This window comes from Yamadazyma tenuis, chromosome 6, assembly GCF_029203305.1.
Source record: "Yamadazyma tenuis chromosome 6, complete sequence".
Classification (NCBI taxonomy): Eukaryota; Fungi; Ascomycota; class Pichiomycetes; order Serinales; family Debaryomycetaceae; genus Yamadazyma; species Yamadazyma tenuis.
The window spans coordinates 615,449-637,938 of NC_089466.1; the positions used below are offsets into that span (position 1 = coordinate 615,449).

The window sequence follows — 22,490 nt, forward strand, 5'->3', positions numbered from 1 at the left end:
CCCGTAACATTAATTACCTCTTATTAAACATGCCCCTATGGCTAACCTGGTTAATTGGATTTGTAAGTTTTCTGACTCGGAGAGCTTTGCATCGTTTAGTTTAAAAATCTTCTTGAATTTAGATATGTCCACTGTTTTGAATAAATATGCATCTTGTAGAGGAATATTCTGAGATGCATCGGTGTGAAGAAGCTTGGAGATATGTGTGTTCAAATCCTCGAGGCAGTTTCCGTCTGAGACATAGTCAATGACTTTTATACAAATGACATTACTTTGATCTTGAGAGTCATCAACTCCAAATCTTTTAAAGGCATCCATTATATTATTCACCGGAGACAAGTTGAAGATGATTTCTGTGTTCAAGGTTTTGGCCTTCGACTGCCCCGTCTCAAAATTCAAGATCGCCTTGTAGATGGCGCTGTATAGGTATTCAGTTGAAATGATGTAGTTTGTGTTTAAAAAACAAAGTTCGTAGTTGGGGTCACCTTCGATAAGTTTCGTTTTGACTACCAGTAGAACATTCTTTGGAACGTTTGCAAACACCGAGATAAACACAGTTTTGTGAGGATATGATGGGAATACTACTTTTTCAAATACCATCTCCGTTGTGTTTAATTGTGGAAAATGCGAACAGATTCCTAATTTACATTTAGTGTTAATGGCTGGAGAAGAGTATAACTCCAATTTGGACCTTGCAGAAGTATTCAATACCATTGATGAAATCTTTGGGACTATAGAGACCTACCAACCCCCTTCATCTGATCACATATATCCTGAACTCATACTTCAAGAGTCTCAGCATGGCATGAAATATCACTCTTCATTCCAAAGGCACAATCGCCAATTCATACAGAATGCGGGTGAAACTCCACTAGTCCGATGGCGAAACTCTCATATAGAACAGCTTCAACAGCAAGTGGTTGAACAAAGCTTTATGGGCTCCAAAGTCTCGTCTCAAAAGGGAATTTCCAAAACGTTTTCAAGACCAGCATCCAATGCATTATTCAGTTGGTCCTCAGATGAAGCATACATAGAGGCAAGAAAGAGTGAGTTGCTTAAACGAGGTAGAAAGATTAGCGGTGCTTTCCTCAAGTCCAATGATAAAGATTCAGAAATAGAAATGCCTGAAGTCTCCAGTGCTCCACTCACCGAAAGCTTGATTGACCGTGTCAACTTGAAGATACCTGAAGCTTCAATGATTAAGAAATTGAACTCTGTGATAGACACCGAATCTAATAGGTTTGTCCACCAGCGAATACAGATCATAAAAACCCATCACAGTAAACAAATATCAAAGAAGATTAATGAGAGGAAACGTAAGGACCACGAGATTCACCTCCAAAGACTCAAGTTAAAGGAAGAACAATACGAGAGAGAAATGAGGGCTGCTACAGAGGACAAAGAGAAAGAAAAGTCCACAAAATTTCTTGGTTTATTCAATTTCAGCCATTCTGACACCACTAATGTTAATGTCGAGACGAAGGAACCAACAAGTCCAAATGGCACCACAGATAAAAATAGAATTACAGTTGACAAGAACAAACAGAGATTCTCTTTTCTTCCAAAGACGAACATATTTGGAACCACCAAAACCACAAATGAGGATATTGAAGAAAATACACAAGAGTCTAATGTACTGCTGCCTCAAATTCACATAGCAAGCGATGACCTCGATAAGGCTTTTCAGATGCCTGGAACAAATAAAGATAGCCAAGATGACGATTTTGATGACTTCAGTGAATTCACCTCCTCGCCTCCTCAGGCCACTAGCAACCAGCTACCAGAGCCAGTTGTGAAAAACCATAGATTCATGACTATCAGCGAGCCCAAACCATTGATTGACTTTGGAGCAGATGCTGAGGGAGACTCCCAATCAAATTTCAAGGGTCAAAACAAAGACTTGCTACTGCTATTATAGACTCACATTCAATTGACGTGAAAAAGAACTTAGTATTACTATTGCCTATATGTACAAGTATAATACACAAATAACTACTAGTCTATGTAGTATTAGCCTTCTTCTCCTCTTCAATGAAACACCCCAACCCCATAAATGCCTCTTCAAGAGCACGTTCATATACAGCCTCTAACCTCCAACCTGCTCCCAAAAATTCTTTGTTTTTTGCAAATTGGTTCACGAACGGATCATAGTACAGGTTCACAACTGAGCTGACATTTATGTCAACTATTTCAGGTGCTGCTAACATGCGGTATGGTTTCTCGATCATCCGATCTCCCATAAAGGGTGTGAAGGGTGTTTTATTACCCTCTTCCACCTTCTTCTGGTTACCAGGAATCATGTTTTCGAACAGTTGTTCTAATTGATTATTGATCTGTTGCAATTGCCTCTTTCTGCTGTTGCTTCTTTTTAGCAGATTGTTGGTTGCCTGGTTGATTATATCATCAGAGTTGGCATTTGAATTTGAGAGCTTATCTAAAACTTCTTGTCTCTGTTGTTTTTTAAACTCCAAGTCTTCCATTTCCATATGTTGTTGGATTTTAAGCTTTTCCTGCTTCAAACGGGCCACAGCCTCTTGGTACTGGGCCAAGTCAGCATTCTTCTGACTCTGTCTCATCTGTCTTTCCAATATCTCCACCTTATGTTCTTTTTCATATGCCACCAACTCAGCTTCCGTATTCAGCGCATCCTGGTCATTTGCCAAGTTGAACACGATATTCTCTATGTTTTCAAGATATTGATTGTAATCTTTTAAGTCTTCAAAGTCGTCTTGTGTCTTGTTGTAAATTGTAGAAACTCTCTTTCGAATATCGACTTCTCTTTCTATGTTGATGTCATCAAAGATCTGTTTCTTGAACTTGTTCTTTCGTAGAATCTTCCCACACTTTGCATATGGACAAGGGGCTGGGCCTAATGAAAAGATCCTATCCACACAAGATTCACATATTTTGTGATAACATTCAGGATTTATCAAGAAATTCATATTTGGGGAAAGGTAACGATCTGTTCGACATATCGGACACATGTCATTCCCTCTCTCATCTATGACTGTTAGTATACTTGTTGGCGTGGTTATACTAGATGCTAACATACCTTCTGTAATATTCATTGCTCCAGTTTTTTCTGTTGCGCGAGTTAAGTTTATTAATCAATAATTTTGGATGCTTTTAAGTCATGTCTTCATTGCCTTCACCCCTCCCAAGTAAACCAAGAACTTGGAGGAACAAAATCGTTCCAGTAGGAATTATAATTGGGTTGGGATATCTTGACTTCATTTCCTGCTATTCCTTGGGCTACCAGGAGATATATACACATCATTCACATGGAGTTGCAATATGCTTGTGGGTTTTGGCAGGTATATGCCAGGTTTTATTATTTATTTACTGGGCTGTAATATATGTTAAAGGACCTGGAAGTTGTCCTCAGACAAAGCCTTATGACCTACACAACTCTGGTGATTGCCAGTTTGACAGACCGCCTCCAATTTTCACCTGTGATGAGTATGGTTATCCAATTTGGTGCAACAATTGTCAATCAATAAAGACCACTAGAGCTAGCCACATGAAAACCGTCAGTAGATGTGTTCCTCGAGTGGACCACTTCTGTATCTGGATTGGCACTGTGATTGGTAAGAACAATTACCGTCCTTTTATCAAATTTATGCTTTGGTTCCTTGTCTACTTCTTAATTATGTTGGTATTCCTTGTTCGTTATACCCCATCAAACTACCACAGGGGTGATCCGGGTATCAACAATAATTATATTGTGTTATACATCATGTGCGGGCTATGGATACTTATGTTGTCAGGATTATTAGTGTCACAATTGTACTATATCCTGAAGAATATGACTACAATAGATGATTTGAACATCAAAAAAGCAAGAATGTATCATAGAAGAAACCCTTCGAAGGAAGACGAAAATCACCCTAAAACTGAGGCTCATCCAGATAGTGGTACCAGGTTCGTTAGTGTGGACAAAGGAGATTTTAGGTTAGTTGTGCAGTGCTCTGTAAACGATTTGCTTTACAATTTTGGTCCCAAGAAGAACTGGATCAATGTAATGGTCTATGATTCCAGCACCTATTTCAGCCCAGATGAGAGACTCTACTCTTCAGGAAAGTTTGTAGAAGCAATCTTGATTTTTATTGTTCCACTTCTTGACTTATTTTACACCAAACAGATAACAAATGATTCTGAACCTGTATCATTTGGTCCTGAATTTTTGGCCCTACTTGAAAGCAAGATCTCAAGGCATAGATGTTACTTGCCTCTGTATTTATCTGAAAGACCTAATGCAGAAGAACCTAAAGCATCTGAAAGCTCAAGCACATAACTTAGAAAAGCAAGATTTCTCCGAATAACTGCATCAATGCCTATGGACCAGATCGTTATTTCCATCTACCATCAATCTATACACCTACCCTAGTTTTATGACTTTGCATTTTAACATAGAATTATCTTAATAGATATTAATGACCTGAATCGCATGGGCATTCCTAGTAATACCTTTGCTCCATCTGCGATACTAAATCTCTTCTGATTTGTTCAATTTGCAACCAAGTCATCTCATGAACTTTTTGGGATTTCCTAGTCGCGGAAATTTGAACTCATATACTCTAATTAGACGATGGATTTGGTAGGTGAAATAGTCGAGAAGGACGTAGGAGAACCTACGCTACCATTGCCCACAGATGATTTGGACATAAAGAAAATAGAGGACATCAAGAAGAGAAGAGAATCCGCATTTACAACCAGGCTTAAAGGAAGGAATGGTGGTCCTTCTGTGGCAAGCAAGTTCAAGCAAAATGCTAATAGTCAGCTAGTTTCAGAGAAAGGGTTGAGTGAAGCAGAAAAAATACACAAGGAGAATATGGAGAAACTTGGAAGCATGTCCGCTGAAGAGATCAATCAAGAAAGAGAGGAGTTATTAGCACAGTTGAATCCTGATTTAATTCAAAGTTTAATGAAGAGGGCAGAAAAGAGAGAAAAACATGTTGAAGAACCCAAACACACGCACCATGAGCATCGCCATGCCGAAGGATATGGAGAGTGGATTGGAGGGATGAAGACGGAATTTGGTGTCAAGGACCTTACTCATCTTGACAAGGACGATATAGAAAAGGCATTAGGAATCAGTTCTTTGAATATCGAGGATGAAGAAAAGACCATCAAGCCTCCTAAAAAAGTGAGGTTTGATACTGTATCTTCAGTGAGATATGAAGATTTGCCAGAAGGAACCCAAGTGGAAGAGTCTGGTTGGGAAGATGTAGAGGACATTAACGATTTAATCATGGACGACGAGAATCAAGAAATCGCTCCAGATGACTATCAGTTGGTTAATGAAGATGAAGGAAATGATGACGTTCATTTCACTAAACCAAAAGGTACAATTAAAGAGTACGGAAAGGATTTGGACCTTAATGACCCCGAATTCTACGATCAATTACACCAAAAGTATTACCCAGACTTACCCAAAGAGACATCGAAGTTGGCTTGGATGACGGAGCCAGTTCCTGTTCAGAAGACATCTACTTATGAGTCCATATCCGATATGAGGTTTGACTTTCAAGGAAACTTAATAGAATTGCATGCTGAACAAGACCAGGAAAAGGAGATTCCAACATATTTAGGTTTACATCACCATTCCGCAAACCCCCATTTACCTGGTTACACTTTAGGTGAGTTGGTCCATTTATCAAGGTCTGTGGTTGCAGGCCAAAGGTGTTTGAGCATCCAAATGTTGGGTAGAATCCTCCACAAACTTGGTCTTCACAAGTACAATATTATGCCCATTAGTGATGATGAGCAGGACAAACAGTTTAATGAAAGCGTTAAACAGCTCACTAGGCATTTTGAGAAGATGATGTGGGATTTGATAGACGAACTCCGTGTCATTGAATCGATTTCTGAGGCTTCAGATGAAAAGAAGAGCACCAACATATCTGTTAGAAACTACGCGGTTGAAGCATTGTGGTTATGGAGACAAGGAGGTGGGAGGCCCAAAGAAGAAGAAACGACTATAGACGAAGAAATAGCACAGATAATCTAAATAGAGAAATGTTAATATTCCTGTGGATTCGGATAATAATGACGGACAAGCTGATTTTACAATCACATCAAAATCTTGAAGAAAACCCAACCACAAAAGGTGTACAGAGACCTTGGGAGATGTACTTATAAAACATAAACACAACGAAGGAACCGGTACACTTTTCTTGGGTGGAAGGGAAGAACTGAAATATGAATCGATACTACCACATGATCCCACCAAAAACTGGTCAGAAATGGCTTGAATATCTTCTTGATCCAGTTCAATAACATCACAAATAGGTAAGGAATATTTGGTTCACTCTTCGCATATAGACACATTGGCCGATGATCAGAAAGATGGCAAGAAACCTTATCGGACAACTTAAGTTATGCGGTGCAGAGATGTTAATCAACATAGCATTCTACGCCAAGCACTAGTAACAGGTTTATTAAACGATACACCGTTGGAGAAGAGAAAAAAAATTCTATCAGCTGCGAAAGCTACAATAAATTTCATGGTAACTAATAAAAGGAATACAACCAGAAAAGCAACACACTAAACCCGAATTACATTGGGGATCACAAGTAAAATATCTACTTCTCTAGAGAGTTATCGGAGATGTCAATATATTTTCTCAATTCTGTACTTATTCACTCCGTACCTTCCTTTAAGAAAGGCCCTATCTACCGTCAGTCTTAGCCTGAATTCAAGTCGAACCATAGTTATTGACTCTGTGGTTATGACCATCACCTCCGAGAGCTGAGTGTGTTTCTCTGTATGGGTAGCTCAGGATGATGTAGTAACAATGTAATAAACCCGGGAAAAATCCTAAAAGACAAAGGACAATATTGATCAAAAAATCAGCAGAAAAGAAGCCTCTTTTGACTAATACCGGAATGGGGGGGAAGAAAAACCCAATAAAAACCATAAACCAATCTTGTGGATGCATGTTTAAAGTTGGTAATATTTAACGTGATTTGTTCAAGTGATAAAGATTCAAGGAATTTAGACGTCACTCAAGATTGCTCCTCCTCAAAAGGCTGCTAAAAAATATTATCGGGACCTAAATTTATAGAACCGTGTACGGCACAATCTCACCAAAGTTTTTTCCAGTCGAAACCAATAGTGAAGGCAAACCATAAACATGGTTAGATTGACTCAATTTCTAGGATTTGTGGTTCTCATTGCCACATGCGTGTCAGGTGTATTTCTAGAAGATGCATTCACAAAAAACTGGGTCAAATATAATCACGCGTTGATCAAATCATTTGATGCTATTCAAGACTCAAGCTTCGTTGGTGTTACTCTCGATGGTGAATTAGTCAAGTACAATTTAACAAATGAGGCCGTACTTTCTTGGAAGGTTACCGTTCCGTTGAATGATGTGGAATATTTGATCAACGGTGGCACGATCCTTACCTACTCCACAAGTGAAGACACGATCTATTTGTGGGACATTCAGTCTGGGGTGCTATTAAACAATTATCAAGTGGGTCCTGTCAAATATATTTCCCGATCATTTGGTGGATTCATTGTTTTGTCCAGTAACAGTTTGTTAACATTTGTAGACGGAAACCTTTCAAAAGAGATTGCAACGTCTGTCGGCGATATATGGGCATCTGAGTTCAATGGACTTACTTACATTGTTACCGACGACTCCAAGTTGCTCAAATTGGATCCTAATTTCAAATATACTACTGTTGATATTAACGTGAAATTCAGCAAGATATCACAGATAGTCGGAAACCGTGTTCTCGTGAACGGACAGGTGTTTGACTTAGATAAGAACCAAATTACTACAAAGGCAAAGGTAACTGGTCTTTTTGAATCTGAACCGGCTTATAGCTTGGAGAAGAACAAGTTTAAGATTATAAAGGATGACAAGGTTGTACTTGAAGATGACTTCGAAGAAAGTAGTGTCAAGGTTCTTCAAAATTACTTGCTTGTGGACTCTGAAGATGAACGGAAGGTTATCGACTTGAAGGGGTTTTTCGAGAGTCTTGATGAAACCTCGATCAACTTGGAAAGCTACAATCATAGCATTACCGGAAAGGATTATATATTTGGTAATGAAATTGTGAGTTTAATTGTCACTGGAAAGTTCATTCAGTTCTCCAGATATAATATTTTGTTGGACAAAGTTGCTCATTACAATTACCACATCAATACCTACAACTTGAACTTCCCAAAGGCTTTGTTAATCAATAAACCCGAGTCCAAACAAACAATGGATTCCATTCAGCATTTGGTGGATGAAATTCAGCAAAATAACGTACTTTCCAGGTTCATTAAGAGAACTAGAAGACATTTGGTCGAGTTTGGTAAAAGTATTATATCTAAAGTTACCCGGTTAGATTTTAATTCTGACCATATAGAGATCACAAATCCATATGATTTAGAGAAATTGTTGGTATTTGTGGATGATTCAAAACTTGTTGCTGTTGACTCCTTAAATGGAGATGGGGTTTGGGAAACTGTTATAGAAGATGGTTTACTTGATTTGGAAGAAAATGGAGATACAATGTCATTGGTTTATGGTGATAAGGCTATCACCGTTAGCACAAGAGATGGTGAAATAATCGACTCTCATGACCGCACTAGCAGTGTCGACTTACCCCAAGGTACTATCTATGTGAAGCAAGTCGAAAATTCTATTCAAAGCTATAAATATGTGGATGGTAAACTTATTCCCACATGGAAGTTTGCAAAGGATAAGATCATCAACTTTGCTATAAAACCAAATACGAAAACGGGATCTGTGGGTATAGCTTTACATGATAAATCTGTGTTGTACAAATACTTGAATGATAATTCTATTGCTGTTATAGCGGAAGAGGATGGCATTTTAAAGTTGTACTTAATAGATGGTAAGTCTGGAAATGTGATTTACGTTCAGGAGCACCTTAAAAGTGATAACATTGACACCAAAAGTATTAAATTGATTTTGGATGATAACTGGATTATCTACTCTTACTTTGTAACGGAGCCAAAGTACGAACAAAGAATTCTGGTGGTCGATTTGTTTGGTGAAGCTCCGACTAAGGGTAATTTCACTGTTCCTATTTCATCTTCTTCGAGTAAATCGTTCATATACCCAGAACGTATTATTGATTTGAAGTCCACTTATACTAGATTTGGTATTACCTTGAAATCAATTATTGCTTTAACCGAAGACGGTGATTTGGTTGAACTTCCTAAATATATTTTGAACAGTCGGAGAATTGATGATAGACAATTGTCCCAAAATGACTTTAAAGATGACTTCAGGATGCTCCCATATGAACCAGTGGTGGCCAGAAACGATTATCTGGTATTGAATCATGGATACAAGTTGGACACCGGATCTAACAACTTGATACTCCTTAAAGATACCAAATTAGAATCAACTTCGATCATATGTATGATCAACTCTCGAAACATGTTTTGTACTAGAGTTCAACCTTCTTTGAGTTTTGACAACTTGACAGAAGCTTTTCAAAAGTTCAGGCTAATAATAACCATTTTTGTTCTATTTGTGGCATACTTCGTTACCAAACCAATGGTTATTAAGAAAAACTTGAATAGTCAGTGGATTTACAAAGCTTAGAGATCTTTATATGGCTTAGTTTTGATGTATATTCCGAATAGCATTATACCAATGATATATTATCAAGGTACTCTATTAATTGTTTATCCTTAATACCGAAAGCATCCCAGGTTATTTCCCTATCGTTAAAATCGTTAAAATTAGTTTTTCCTTTGGTTGATGAGTAAATTGACCAAGTCATTTCGTAGTTCATATTAGCAACTTGGTGAGTATTGAACTTTGTTAAAATGTAGAGCGATTTTGAATCCTTAATAAATCCCAATAGATTATGGCCAAGGATTTCGTTGTACTTGGCAATGATTTTGAGGAGCCTGGAGTTGAAAAAGTTCCAGTTCGATTCGTTGTTTTTGGTAATCAAAAGATGTATGGTTTTGAACTTCGACTTCAAGATTTCGTAGTCTTCGACTGACTTCAATAATGGGGTATAAAAAATCCTTTCCAAGATCAAAGACACAAGCTCCACAATAAACTTATAATGAATTGGCAATTGGTTGATGCTATATAAGTTTGGAAATTCATTAGTGAACAAATCAATTACCCTATAACATGAAGTTAAAGTTTTATAAATGAAAACTCTGTAATCGTTCAACAGGAGCTTCAAAGAAGAGTCCAAAGAATACAAGTACAATTGTAACTTTGAGTATTCCACAGATAATTCAATCAAATTGTCCTTGCTGATGGCAGATGTATCTTTTTTCAAATCATTCAAAATCACTTCAAACATGTTCAAGCTAATCAACTTTGATTGCATTTGGTTGTTGTTATTCAAATTCTCGTGTAGTCTTTGCTGGACAATGGAAACTTTCAATAACGAGTTAATATACCTATCTTCCTCGGAAATATCAGCTGTATTTTGATTCATACTCGTTGCCTTATTGATGACATAGTCTTCTTGAAAGCCATTAAAATTCAAATGCAACAAACCTAAGTTGATCAACCAGTAATTGGAGTTGACAGTTATGAACTTGTAAATCCGTTCTCTGATCAAGTTGTTCATATTGATTTCTTTAGTGATAGTCATGTTGGTCTTGTGCAGAAACTCATTGATGAACTCCAATCTATGTAAGCCCAATTGCAATGATAAATTTCTCATCAAAGACAAATATTTGATAGACAAATTATCGTTCATCTTTTCTTTAGGGGACAAAGGGATTGGCCAAGTAGTCAAAACCAATAAAGAGCACAACACATAAACCGACCTGGGTGTATTTAACCAACACATTTCCACCACCAACTTCTTAACATGTTTAGACAAGTTCAAGTATTGCTTGGAGTTGTCAGTGTTCAAATGACTGGTTAACACTATACACCAGAACAACAACTTGCTCTCGTCATATATTTGGTTAACGTTTGCTTCCTTGTATAATGAGTCTGGTAAGATTGGAAGAAACCGGTGGTAGTTCTTAAAGTAGTTATCAAAGTGGAAAGTAACTTCGTCTTTGGTCAATGATACAGGGGCCACCGAAACATCGGAGCTGATGGAGAAATCACCTGAACTAGAACTTAATTCCTCGTCTTTAATATCATAGTCATCAAGCTCCAAGCAGTTTTGTATTTCAGAAATGGAAGGATTCTGCTTTATTAACAAGTTTATCAAAATAGATTTTTTGTAAATCAAGTGATCAACTGACTCCTTCAACAGATTTACTTCCATGTCCAATTTCTCGAGTACATCGTTTGAAGTTCTCTTTGGGTTGGAGGAAATAATGTCCAAAAAGCATTCAAGGTTTCTCTTTGCACAGCTTGAACATGGTAAAGGATTTCTTATAATCGAATCACACCGAGTTTTATGCTTTCTACACCTAGCACAAGACTTGGTCACTTTTCCTTTGGATATCTTTTCCATTTTTGTAATCATGATAATTATAGTATTCCTAGGTAATCCGCTAGCTTCTCAAAAAACGATCGACTTGAAGGTATTAATTGGCAAATATATTGGGAAAGTGAAAATACGTGGTAATATAAGCCGATAAATGATAAAACGGTTAACCGCAAAAGGATCGAATATTAATAATTGAAAATGCTATGCTAGCTATTGGTCAAATTAACCTTTCCCATTTATCGGGAACTCTCAATGGTGATGCAGTAGGACGTGTAAAAACTGCTTTCAGACAAATTCTAAAATAAACTGCCACGCGATTATTAATCTTATAGCTCTTATTGGTTCATTAGTGTGATTGCGAATTTTGGTGAACCCCGTATTTCGCATTTCGTATTCAATTGGGCGACTGGGGCCCACTTGAGGGTTTGGTCCAACACCGCAGCTTTGGTGTAAGTGCTTCGGAGATGACAAATATATATATGGGGTATATCTCCTTCATCCTCCTCAACTGGTCTCTCTACATGGCTCTGATTTACTATTCTTTCACTCACCTTTACCTTATTGGCTCCAAACGTGAGAGCCACACCAAAGAGTTAACGAGTTCGCATATCGTTTTTTATTTGGTGTTGATACCAATAAACCGATAAGCGCACAGACGCAGGACTGGAGAGCTTATTACTGGTAATTTCATTGGCTGCTATTTATTGCCTTAGTGCCACCTTTTCATTTGCTGCTATTGTTTCGGACCTTATACAACTAGGTTTCTGAACGATTCTAGTGGACAGTTTGTACGGCGGGGAATTAATGTTAACCGATTGACCGACTTTTGCGCTTTGGCAATTCGGACCTGTAATATGCATCTACTTAGTGGCTGGTCCACGCCTGCTGTGGCGTGATGGTTCAGTGTTTCTGTTTCTCTATACTTGAAGGTATTTTTGGGGTGTCCCTTTTCGGTTGCGCACTTGAGATGAGCAACAAGAGTTGAGTAAACATATATGAGCTCGTCACTTAATTCTAATCAACTTAAAAGTATTCATTTACTTAACTTGGCTCATTCGGTACCAACAAATCCCTTGTCAAAGGTCTATTCTCTTAAGCTTCATACTTTCAACTGCGAGAAACAAATCAACTATCCAGATTCATTCACTAATGGTACTCGAATATGCCTGAATTGTGGTAATATCAGTGTTCCTGGTGTTAGCGTTAGAGTCAGAGTCATCAGACAAAGACTAGTATACAAGTGTTTGAACTGTCGCCATCTTCAGAAGTTTGATTTGCCAACGAACAAAGCAAAGAAATATCAGACTCAATCGCTGTCAGCTCCATCCTTACCTCAAACTTCAGGTGGATCTCAAGGTCTGCAAGTGAACAAGAACAAGCAACCTAAAATTAAGAAAAAGAGAAAACCTAACACTTTGCAGAATATGCTTTTAGAGAAAAAGAAGCAGAAAAATTCAGGTACTACTTTGGATTTGATGGAATTCATGCAACATTAACGATTTACGACTTATGAAAGCTTTAATACATATAATTATGTCAATGGTCTGCACTCGACTCGCGTTTACAGTATCTTATCCACCTTCTTCTCCTGAAGATTTCAGAATCTTCATCATAAAAGTCATAAACCCACTTCTCATCATCATCGATATTAACGATTTCATTGACCAAATTCTTCTCTACCCAGACCTTGGGATTGAGATCTATTAGCCAATTGGGATTCAAGAATGTCCAATTTTTGGCACATTTAACTAGATCCACACTTTGTACCCGGTTGATCTTAATATTATCTTCAGCCTCTATTATGCCATCATCCAGTTCTTCGTCCTTGAACAAGTTAGAGTTTAGTTTTCTTAAAGGATGGTTAATCGAATAAAAATCGTTAGCAAACCCAATTACTTCCCAAGATTTGGTAATCTTGTTATATTTTTGCAACTCAAAAACTTCCACCACTTTGACTGCTTCCGATACTGTTTCATCTTTGCTGATAGGCACCATGAACTTGCTCACTAACTGATTTTCAATATAGTTCATACGATGCAAAGAAGCAATCCGAGTCTCCTCCTTGAAGAGAAACTCCAATATGATTTCCCTATTGCTAGGATAGCTGAGAATTCCAAACACCCATACAATTGCAATGAGTCCAACCTTTAGGTATTTGAAGTGGGTAAGGACAATTGGCACCAAAATGGGCAGTATATATAAACTTGCTCCTATCAATGTCAACAACACCAAAAATACTAACGAACTGACGTCCTCATTCTTGAAGTATAAATAGTCATTAGTTAACCAAATAGCAAAATCATAACCGTAAATATACAAAACCATATGATTCTGTAAATCGGTAAAATTGAGCAAGAACTCTTGACTGAACTGTGGTACTGGTCCAGGAATATGGGGCTTGTTGAGTGTGGGTCCATTATCCGGAATTTGGTTATGCTCTAATACCGAGATATCAGGAGGATGAATTATTAAGTAATGAGGAACCAATATGTTATTGACAACCAACGTCAACGGAAGGGCCAATACCAAGTAAGGATTCAAGATCAAGTGGGTGACTATTAATAAGACACCTAAAGTGGAGTAAGGGTTCTGCCAATTCAAGATTTTGATGATGTTATCAAAAAGTATGAAAGCGTTAGTTAATCTGGCATTCAACATGATGGCGTTATTGGTCATTGTATTCATGGATAGCGGTTTCCTCGTCTTCTGCATCACCATTCTATCGTTGATAATTTTCTTTTCGTCATAAACTGGTATGATCATTGATATTAGGCTTTCAATCAATTTATCAACCAACAAGGAATTGGGCTTCTTAGCCATATCAACTAGTCCACTATAACGCTTTGATGATCGCTTGGATACATCTTCCTCATTGTCTACCGTTAGAATATTCTCCAAAAAGCTTGAAACTTGATCCATTAGTAGAATGAATGATGATTTATGGATATGATTTTGTGCGATCTAACCGCACTTGCAACTAGTACAAAATTTCAGGCATATTCAAAACTTTCTGAAGAAAGGCTGATGAATCAGAAAGAGCTTAGAGGGCGTAGATTAGTTAATCGTTACGAAGAATATCAATAAAAGTGACTTGGTGTCAGATTTTAATGAAAATGATGATAGTGAAAGCTTGCTACTTCAATTACTGCGAAATCGGAGGATGTGATTTTCACAAAAACTAGTAAAGTCTACGAGTGTAAAATCATCAAGTCGTTAATCATTAAAAATCTATAGAAACATAATCAAGTTTCAGTTTTAATTTTTTTGTTAGGAGTGAAGTCAGATTCTTGGTTGGTTACTACCACATCATTGTTGAAACTCGTTGGTGGAGAAGGCAATTCATACTTTAAGCCAAATTTAACACTCCTTTCGCTATTGAAGTCCCTTCTCTTTAGCACAGGTCTAGCAGGTTTTCTTTTCGTAGGAGTTGGAGGAGGCGTCTTGACTAGCACCTGGGGATCTTTCTTTACCTGGATCTTCTTTTCTTCTCTAGCTTCTTGTTTTATTCTTTTGGCTTCAAGTTGCTTAAGTCTCTTGGAGTCTAATTGTTCCTGGGTCAAGAACAAATCAGGAATTTCTTGCTTTAACACTTTGATGAAGTTATCACAATCACACAATACTTGATAATCAACATAGTTGTCCCATTGACTAGAAGATACTTGAGTTTTATTGATGAAAATGACTTTTCCGCCTTTCTCATGAATAGATGTAGCTAAACTTTTAACCAACTTCTTTACTCCATCAACCTTCAAAGAAGTACCCATGATGATCAATATGTCAGGCCTAGATTTAATATCTGTATTCAAGCCTTGAGCGAGGATTTCTGATTGAGGGTGGTTTTCTCCGTATAAAACAATTCCAGGTCTTAGTATTCCAATATTTCCTGTGAGTCTTTTACCCAGATATAATCTTTCCTGGTATTTCTGAAAGCAGTTTGAGCACTCTGGGTTGTCACCACTTGACAACATATTTTGATACTTTTTGGTCCACTCAAAGTTGGAGAAACATTGGGTGCACGTTAATTGGTTTAAGTCGCCATGAAGTTGGACCACATCTAAGTTCTTCCAATTTTTATTGAACGAGGAATTTACAAGACGTCTGTTGGTCTCCTCGGTTTGAAATTCAGAAGACTTAATGCCGGTGGTCAAATTAACTTTAGATTCTATACCATCGATGTTCTGAGTGTAGCATCTAAGGAGCTTATTCTTGTCCTTCAAGAGCTTGATGAATTTGTGAGTTTCGGTGGGTTTTGCTTGCAAAGAGCTAGCGTACAATCCCTCCATAAATGTGCAGAAGACTTGCAATGTTAACTCGTCTCTGAAAAGCGAGATGTCAAATAAGTCTTGTCCCTTGACAACTGTCTTCGGGTATTTTTCCTTCACCAAGTTGTATAATCCTTCACTGGATCTGAAATCAGGAATCCCAGCGTTGCAACTAATCCCTGCCCCAGTTAATAAGGTGGCCTTCTTAGATTTGAAGATCACTTTGGAGATTTCGGTTAATTTAATGCTGACTTCACTTGGTAACGAGTGCACTGAGGCAGATGGGTCATGGTCCAACAAGTCAATGACCTTCATTTTTAAAGGTGGAAGAAGGTGAGCTTGAAGGATAATGAATTTGTGGAATGCTTTTGGATGGAGTACGGCAACGTCAGTATTTATGTGAGTTTTAGTTCCATGCAAATTTGGCAAAAAAAGTAGGTAATTTGTTGCTGTATTGGTAGGTTTTGTAAATATATATGAATTTGAAATAGAGTGAGAACTGGTGGACGCGCACGACCAGATCCACGGCAGGGACGAGCTACACGAAACACGATACAAGCGAAACACGATACACACGTAAAACCCATTCTAAATTAGTCGATGAGATACATAATCGTCAACTGGTTTATTTATGTGTAAACTAACTGTTTTGACTATTTACTGCCAATTCCATAATCAACCTAGTTGACAAGTGTAAGAATGGATATGCTGAAAACGAGCTCATTTCGTCGGGATTGGTGTTATCGGTGCTATTACTTTTTTCCCAGCCGTCAAACTTAAAATCTACCAAGTAGTTATTGGGTTCCAATTGGAACAATTGGATTTGCATCTTCATCATATCAGAAAGAGATTCATCAACTTCCATGCCCAGATTGGTGGGACTGTATTTCCATCTAACTCTAATGGTCCATAATTCTTCTTCTGTAGGTTTAGCCCATTCAGCTCCCAAGTTCTTCAAAGCTCTGTAGATTTCTCCCATGACATCTAAGGGGTATGATCTTGACCGGATCCCAAAATGCCATCTGGTCTTCAGCTTTTTTGTACTTATGGGACTAATTTTACTCTGGTTGGTGCTAGTAGTATTCTCCATCATATACGCCCTGTGAATTGAGGGTAATGAGGTAGGCAAAATAGCAATGGTGGAATTGGGTAAAGTAGACAAATCGGGCACTTGTGCTAACGTTTGATATGTTAAAGATTGTTGAATGCTAGGGGTCCTGTGGCTCAACACATTGTTGTTGATATTATTCGTGTCCCAAGGTGGTGGAGGAGAAGAACTTAAAAAACCATCCATTTGATCGGTCTTGTGTTTTTTCAAGTCTTTAACCAAAGCGTGATTGTCTCTCATCAAAAGGTAAGCATCAACAATTTCATTAGACTTTTGTTGAGGAGTTGGTGCATTGTTATACCGATTTATAGAGCCAACAATTTCATCCCTTTCGTATCCCATGGTGTGAGTTAAAGCCGACAAAACATCTTCATCGACATCAATGTTATTTTTTTCTTTACCGATATCTTGGGGTAACAAGTATTGTTCAATACCTTGTTTGAACCATTCGTCTTCCATGATTTCGTGAATGGTGATTCTGTTCAACGGATTTACCACCAACATCCTTGTTAACAAGTGCTTGGCACCTGGCGACAAGTAGTTTGGAAGGGTATAGACCCCGTTACTAATTTTCTTGAACAATGCAGGAATAAACTCATCATCAAAAGGTAATCTACCACATAACATGACATACAAGATCACCCCCGAAGACCATACGTCGACTTCCGGACCGGCATACAATTTCCCACTAATAACCTCAGGAGCAGCGTAATTAGGAGATCCACAACTTGTTTTTAAGAAATTACCATCAGTCATGATGTTAGACAAACCAAAATCAGCAATTTTGACGTTATACTTATCATCCAATAACAAGTTTTCCGGCTTCAAGTCTCGATGCACAATTTTGTGTCTATGGCAATATTCTACCGCTGCAATAATTTGTTGAAAGAATCTTCTTGCTTCATCCTCAGGCATTTTACCTCTCTGTACAATGTAATCAAACAATTCATTTCCCGCATATTCAATCACCATGATGATTTCGTCTTTGGATTTTATCACATCGTATAACTTGATGATATGTGGATGTCTTAATAATTTTAAATAAGAAATCTCTCTTTCGATTCTTCCTTGCATATCTGATTTGGCCAAGGTTTTACGGTTAATGATCTTCAAGGCAACTCTTTGGCCAGTAGTTAAATGCTCGGCCAACTTCACTTTACCGAACGAACCTTCTCCCAAGGTTTTGATGATTTGATACCTACCAATTCTATTGGCGGGGTTAATATTAGGATCAATGGGAGTCGCAGGTTGCGGGTTGGTATGGTTACCCGAAGATCCCAGACCATGGGCAGCATTCAGACTCTGATGATGATGATGATGGTGGTGATGGTGATGGCCATCTTCGGTGGTGGCTTGATCTGACATGATTGAAGGAATGGGTTTATATGTTTATCCCTTTGGTGTCGAAAACGAAAACTGAAAATGACTGAGGAGTTTCGGTGAGGTGGGCGCAAATTTGCTCGCACACACACCCTCGCCTTAGAACCGATTGATGTCTGATCTGTCTCGATACTGATTATAGGATGAACTATCACCGTTAGTGCTGGCAGATGACGAATGAGGAGTGTTACGATTGGACTTTTGGGTACCGTCTCGCTCCAATCTCCTGTAGGGGTCTCTCAGCCTATCTGGTTCTCTGCGGTCTCTATGACTTGGATGTGTTCTTTGGAACTCTTGCTTTAAGTTGGGGTTCGCCTTCATGAGCTGCTTCTGTTTCTCCACAAGTTCAGGTGGAATGCCGTTTTTATCGGCCTGAGCTGCTAGGAGTAGTTTCCATAGCTTTGCCATGAACCTCATGGAGTCTTCTCCTAAAAACTCCCTGACATGCAGATACATCGTCTTCACATCTGGAGTGTCAGAACTGACAAGTAACTCGTAAACGTAGTCGACAATGACGTCGTCGTCTGGGACTATTTCGTTTAGTTTTTCTTCTATCCATCGCTTTATGACTGGTAAGTGGACCTCCCGAATATTCACAGGCTCGCTGAAGATTTTGGGATAACGGATAGCAGCCTTTTGCTGGTGAAGGCCGGAGTCCACGCCCATGGCAGTGGAAGGGGGTTTGGATGACATTGAATGATGGTTATAATCAGTGTACTGAAGATGAGATAAATAATGTGTGCGACATACAAATCACCCGCCGCTCTAGCTGCAAAAAACTCCACCTGAAAGTTACACATTTGTCTACACTTGAAATATAGCCTCTTTTTTTCCAAGGGATTGTTTTGGAGTTAGCTCGAAGCTTGGGTGTAATAAGAAGGTGAAATGTGGTTACAGTACCCTACCAGCCCGGAGTCTGCTTCCGAGAGCCTTGATACGTCTGATACGTCTATATACTCAACTTTATCCATACGGGATACAGAATATTCATTCAGTTGTAAAAGTCCAACCGAAGCCTTTTGTACAACTCAGTCACTCGCAGCCATTAAAGCACTCCCAAAAGATCCCAACGAAGATAAGTTGGAGTTGGGTGATAGCGTGAATATTTGGGCGCTTGACTATAAGAACGAGTATCCTTTGAATGATTTCAGGTTGGGATTCCCATACCGTAATATATTTGGAGGATATCTGACTGATTTGGGCCCCAAACATCGTCATGGTCTGTTTTCCTCATTGGGACAGATCTCTGCTGCTGGTTTCAGTCCCATAATGTTTCAGAAAAGTGCACATCAGGTTGCCCCAGAAAATACATGTAATGTCAGGGAGGAACCTATGCAAAAATCTCCCAAAATTTCAGCAATAAACCCGAAATATGTCCCGGTTCAATACCAGCAACAGCAACAGAAGAAATGGACTCCACTACCATTCAAAAACTATGTAGGTACCCAATTTAATGTGTCTCCAACCTCCAAGTTTTTTGTCATCAAATCTTACACCTTATTAGATGTGAACGCGTCTTTCATCAATAACATTTGGGCATCAACCGAGCTTGGAAATAAGAGATTATCTTCTGCTTTTAAGAAAGCTGCTGACGATCAGGGGGAAGTTTATCTTTTCTTCCTGGTCAACGGTAGCGGCAAGTTTTGTGGGGTTGCCAAAATGACCAGTGACTTAGATATGGAGAAGTCCAGCAATATATGGTTTGAAACAAGTAAGTGGAAAGGAGTTTTTGATGTTGATTGGCTTATGGTCAAAGATATTCCCAATAAATATTTCCACTTCTTGAAGGTTGCAGCCAACGAAAATAAACCTGTTTCTAACTCCAGAGATACCCAAGAAATCCCATTGAATATTGCCCTTGAAATGCTCAAAATCTTTAGCACCTTTAAAACCTCCACTTCTTTCCTTATGTGCTAAAGAGGTAATTTAAATTGTGTTTGTGCTGCCTAGCTTATGGTTATGGTTAAACCCGAAACCCGCAACTTTGAAAAAAAAATTGCCTGATACAATTCCTATATTCCAGCATCATGTTCAAAAGACCCTTGAGTCTGTCTTCCAGAGCACTACAACAAGTGTCGAAGGCGTCACAGTCCAAAAAGTTCAATTTATCGGACCTCGAGTTCGGTAAACTATCGAAAGCTCAAATAGCATATTTGGACAGAGTTATTCGAGTTGACCAATCCGGAGAACTTGGAGCCAATTTGATTTACAATGCTCAATATGTGGTGCTTGCCAACAGATATCCTCACTTGAAGCCAGTGTTACAACACATGTGGGACCAAGAGTTACATCACTATAGTACTTTCAATGATCTCCAAGTTAGAAGAAGAGTGAGACCTTCATTGCTTACACCTTTGTGGAAGGTTGGAGCAGTTGGTTTGGGGGCAGTCACCGCCTTGATCAGCAAGGAAGCTGCCATGGCATGTACAGTGGCAGTTGAAACTGTGATCGGAAACCACTACAATGAGCAATTGCGAGTTTTAATGAACCAATATGATGTTCCAATCTATGAAAAGAACACTGGGGAAGTGATATCTAAAGAGAGCCTTGAGATGACGTTAAGAACCTCGCCTGAATTGAGGCAGTTGAAGGAGTTCATCAAAGAGTTTAGAGATGAAGAGCTCGAGCACTTGGAAACAGCCATTGAACATGATGCAAAGAAAGCGGTACCCTATATGCTCTTAACTGAAACCATTAAGCTTCTATGCCATGGGGCCATTTACACAGCTGAGAGAGTATAGCAGGAGTGTGTCCTGCCCAATAATTTAACCTCGCGCACAAAATGATTTAGAAAAATACGAATGATAATAACATAAACAAGCTGTTTCGTAGATCAGTATATCATCATGTCACGACCCAGTCAATTATTTCGAAACAGGAACTCGACGATTCACAGACGTCGAACTAGTCTTCTACATGATGACCACCATTTACTGTTTCCCATATTGGACGCAAAAGAGATCAGCCATGTTTTGCAAGCGTGCGATTTTGATGTGCTCGAAGATATGATTCAGAGACCTAACGGCCAGTTCATGTCCTCTTTAACAGAGAAGTTGTTGGACACCTTCACATCGGCCTCAGTTGAAATTTTGAATGAGCAAGTCAAGCAGACCGCTAAAAAGGACAAATTCGAAGCGAATGGAGATGCTCACACCAATGGGGCTTCCAGTGCAAAGAACGAAAATAATGAGCTGTCAGATGCGCCTGTAAACGACGATACAACCCAGAGCTTGGGAGTGGTGGTATTTGCTCGTAAAGCCGGTGAGTTCTTTCAAACATGTGGTATATACGATTTCTCGTTGATAGATATGGTAAGGCCTGAACCCTATAGAACAAGGCGAATATTGAGTGCTGTCGTGAATTTCATCAGATTCAGAGAAGATAGGGCCCTGGAAATTGAAGGGTTGGCCACGAGTGCCTATGACGGTTTGGAGGTATTGAGACAAACAGAGGTTGAAAACATCGAGCTTTCTAATAAAATTAATATCATGAAAGATAGACTCGAGAGAAACATTGATGAGAATGGTAAGTCGAAACCTACTTTGAAAGAGGTCAATGTTTACAATTCTAAAATGGAGAATGAATTACGAAAACTTAAGAAGGTCCAAGAATCTTTGACAGAGGATCATTTTCAATATAAGAGTGATAAGAGCCGCTTGATTCAGAACCTTGAAGATATAAACTACGTGATGTTAAATCAAAGCAAACAAATTGAGCTTCTCAAAGATTATGACCAAGTGGATGTGAACTCCTTGCATACTATCATAGATCAACTAAGATCCAGTGCTACCGAATCGAGTGAAAAATTAAGCTCTTTGGAACTACAAAACCGAAATATTAGTATAACTATTGATTCATTTAATGTGGTTGAAAACGACCTAAAAAACCTTTTCAGAATTCTTGAAGAAGTTTTTCACGATGTGGAAAAGGAGGAGCAGGTATCGGATACCTTGACAAGAATTCAAGAAACAATGGATCAACAAAACTTTGAGTCTACGGATTTGCAAAGACAAATCCAACAGATTAAACGTCAATTAATAAATATTAGAGAAAAGACGGAAAAGCTTGAGACCCAAAGTGAAGAGAAATCGAAGAAGAGTCAAGAAACTATCGATCAACTCAAAATCGAGTACGACGACACTATTAAGGAGAGAAACTTAAAAGATCAAGAACTTGAAAAACTAAGAGACCAGATTTCCCACATTCAAAATGACATGAAAGTGAGAAAGATGGAGCTTGAACAAGAGATAAACAATAGTGAGATGGCAGTGGCACGATTGAACTCACATTTGAGATTATATTTGACTGAGATGAACAAAAAGATACAGCAATGAACTCAG

General features: G+C 38.5%; 12 protein-coding genes across 12 annotated transcripts; 5 read left to right on the top strand and 7 right to left on the bottom strand. All coding sequences in view use genetic code 12, as the record gives it.

Annotated features, from left to right (window-relative positions):
• Nucleotides 1-9: 9 nt before the first annotated feature.
• Nucleotides 10-600, bottom strand: PSN45_004505 (uncharacterized protein; the record flags this gene model as incomplete). Its single annotated transcript, XM_006686952.1, has 1 exon — nucleotides 10-600. One exon carries the CDS (start codon nucleotides 598-600, stop codon nucleotides 10-12), a length of 591 nt encoding a protein of 196 aa, XP_006687015.1.
• A 58-nt stretch (nucleotides 601-658) lies between these two features.
• On the top strand, nucleotides 659-1,918 carry PSN45_004506 (uncharacterized protein; the record flags this gene model as incomplete). The annotated part of the gene is made up of 1 exon (XM_006686950.1): nucleotides 659-1,918. The coding sequence occupies one exon, from the start codon at nucleotides 659-661 to the stop codon at nucleotides 1,916-1,918; it is 1,260 nt and encodes a 419-aa protein (XP_006687013.1).
• An 82-nt stretch (nucleotides 1,919-2,000) lies between these two features.
• On the bottom strand, nucleotides 2,001-3,068 carry TFB3 (TFIIH/NER complex subunit; the record flags this gene model as incomplete). Its single annotated transcript, XM_006686949.2, has 2 exons — nucleotides 2,001-3,001; nucleotides 3,053-3,068. 2 exons carry the CDS (start codon nucleotides 3,066-3,068, stop codon nucleotides 2,001-2,003), a joined length of 1,017 nt encoding a protein of 338 aa, XP_006687012.1.
• Nucleotides 3,069-3,520: 452 nt separating this feature from the next.
• Nucleotides 3,521-6,010, top strand: PSN45_004508 (uncharacterized protein; the record flags this gene model as incomplete). Its single annotated transcript, XM_006686948.2, has 2 exons — nucleotides 3,521-4,220; nucleotides 4,611-6,010. The coding sequence occupies 2 exons, from the start codon at nucleotides 3,521-3,523 to the stop codon at nucleotides 6,008-6,010; spliced, it is 2,100 nt and encodes a 699-aa protein (XP_006687011.2).
• A 1,126-nt stretch (nucleotides 6,011-7,136) lies between these two features.
• On the top strand, nucleotides 7,137-9,578 carry PSN45_004509 (uncharacterized protein; the record flags this gene model as incomplete). Its single annotated transcript, XM_006686945.1, has 1 exon — nucleotides 7,137-9,578. One exon carries the CDS (start codon nucleotides 7,137-7,139, stop codon nucleotides 9,576-9,578), a length of 2,442 nt encoding a protein of 813 aa, XP_006687008.1.
• Nucleotides 9,579-9,621: 43 nt separating this feature from the next.
• Nucleotides 9,622-11,424, bottom strand: SEF2 (Transcription factor; the record flags this gene model as incomplete). Its single annotated transcript, XM_066158311.1, has 1 exon — nucleotides 9,622-11,424. The coding sequence occupies one exon, from the start codon at nucleotides 11,422-11,424 to the stop codon at nucleotides 9,622-9,624; it is 1,803 nt and encodes a 600-aa protein (XP_066014408.1).
• Nucleotides 11,425-12,936: 1,512 nt separating this feature from the next.
• On the bottom strand, nucleotides 12,937-14,319 carry PEX29 (Peroxisome size and maintenance regulator; the record flags this gene model as incomplete). The annotated part of the gene is made up of 1 exon (XM_006686942.2): nucleotides 12,937-14,319. The coding sequence occupies one exon, from the start codon at nucleotides 14,317-14,319 to the stop codon at nucleotides 12,937-12,939; it is 1,383 nt and encodes a 460-aa protein (XP_006687005.1).
• Nucleotides 14,320-14,642: 323 nt separating this feature from the next.
• HST3 (NAD-dependent deacetylase hst3) lies at nucleotides 14,643-15,977 on the bottom strand (the record flags this gene model as incomplete). The annotated part of the gene is made up of 1 exon (XM_006687315.2): nucleotides 14,643-15,977. One exon carries the CDS (start codon nucleotides 15,975-15,977, stop codon nucleotides 14,643-14,645), a length of 1,335 nt encoding a protein of 444 aa, XP_006687378.1.
• A 325-nt stretch (nucleotides 15,978-16,302) lies between these two features.
• Nucleotides 16,303-18,135, bottom strand: SNF1_1 (Protein kinase; the record flags this gene model as incomplete). Its single annotated transcript, XM_006686941.2, has 1 exon — nucleotides 16,303-18,135. The coding sequence occupies one exon, from the start codon at nucleotides 18,133-18,135 to the stop codon at nucleotides 16,303-16,305; it is 1,833 nt and encodes a 610-aa protein (XP_006687004.2).
• Nucleotides 18,136-18,249: 114 nt separating this feature from the next.
• SNF1_2 (Protein kinase) lies at nucleotides 18,250-18,843 on the bottom strand (the record flags this gene model as incomplete). The annotated part of the gene is made up of 1 exon (XM_006686940.2): nucleotides 18,250-18,843. One exon carries the CDS (start codon nucleotides 18,841-18,843, stop codon nucleotides 18,250-18,252), a length of 594 nt encoding a protein of 197 aa, XP_006687003.2.
• A 576-nt stretch (nucleotides 18,844-19,419) lies between these two features.
• PSN45_004515 (uncharacterized protein) lies at nucleotides 19,420-20,067 on the top strand (the record flags this gene model as incomplete). The annotated part of the gene is made up of 1 exon (XM_006686939.2): nucleotides 19,420-20,067. The coding sequence occupies one exon, from the start codon at nucleotides 19,420-19,422 to the stop codon at nucleotides 20,065-20,067; it is 648 nt and encodes a 215-aa protein (XP_006687002.2).
• A 110-nt stretch (nucleotides 20,068-20,177) lies between these two features.
• NUF2 (kinetochore-associated Ndc80 complex subunit nuf2) lies at nucleotides 20,178-22,484 on the top strand (the record flags this gene model as incomplete). Its single annotated transcript, XM_066158312.1, has 3 exons — nucleotides 20,178-20,885; nucleotides 20,988-21,009; nucleotides 21,109-22,484. The coding sequence occupies 3 exons, from the start codon at nucleotides 20,178-20,180 to the stop codon at nucleotides 22,482-22,484; spliced, it is 2,106 nt and encodes a 701-aa protein (XP_066014409.1).
• Between the last annotated feature and the right edge of the window lie 6 nt (nucleotides 22,485-22,490).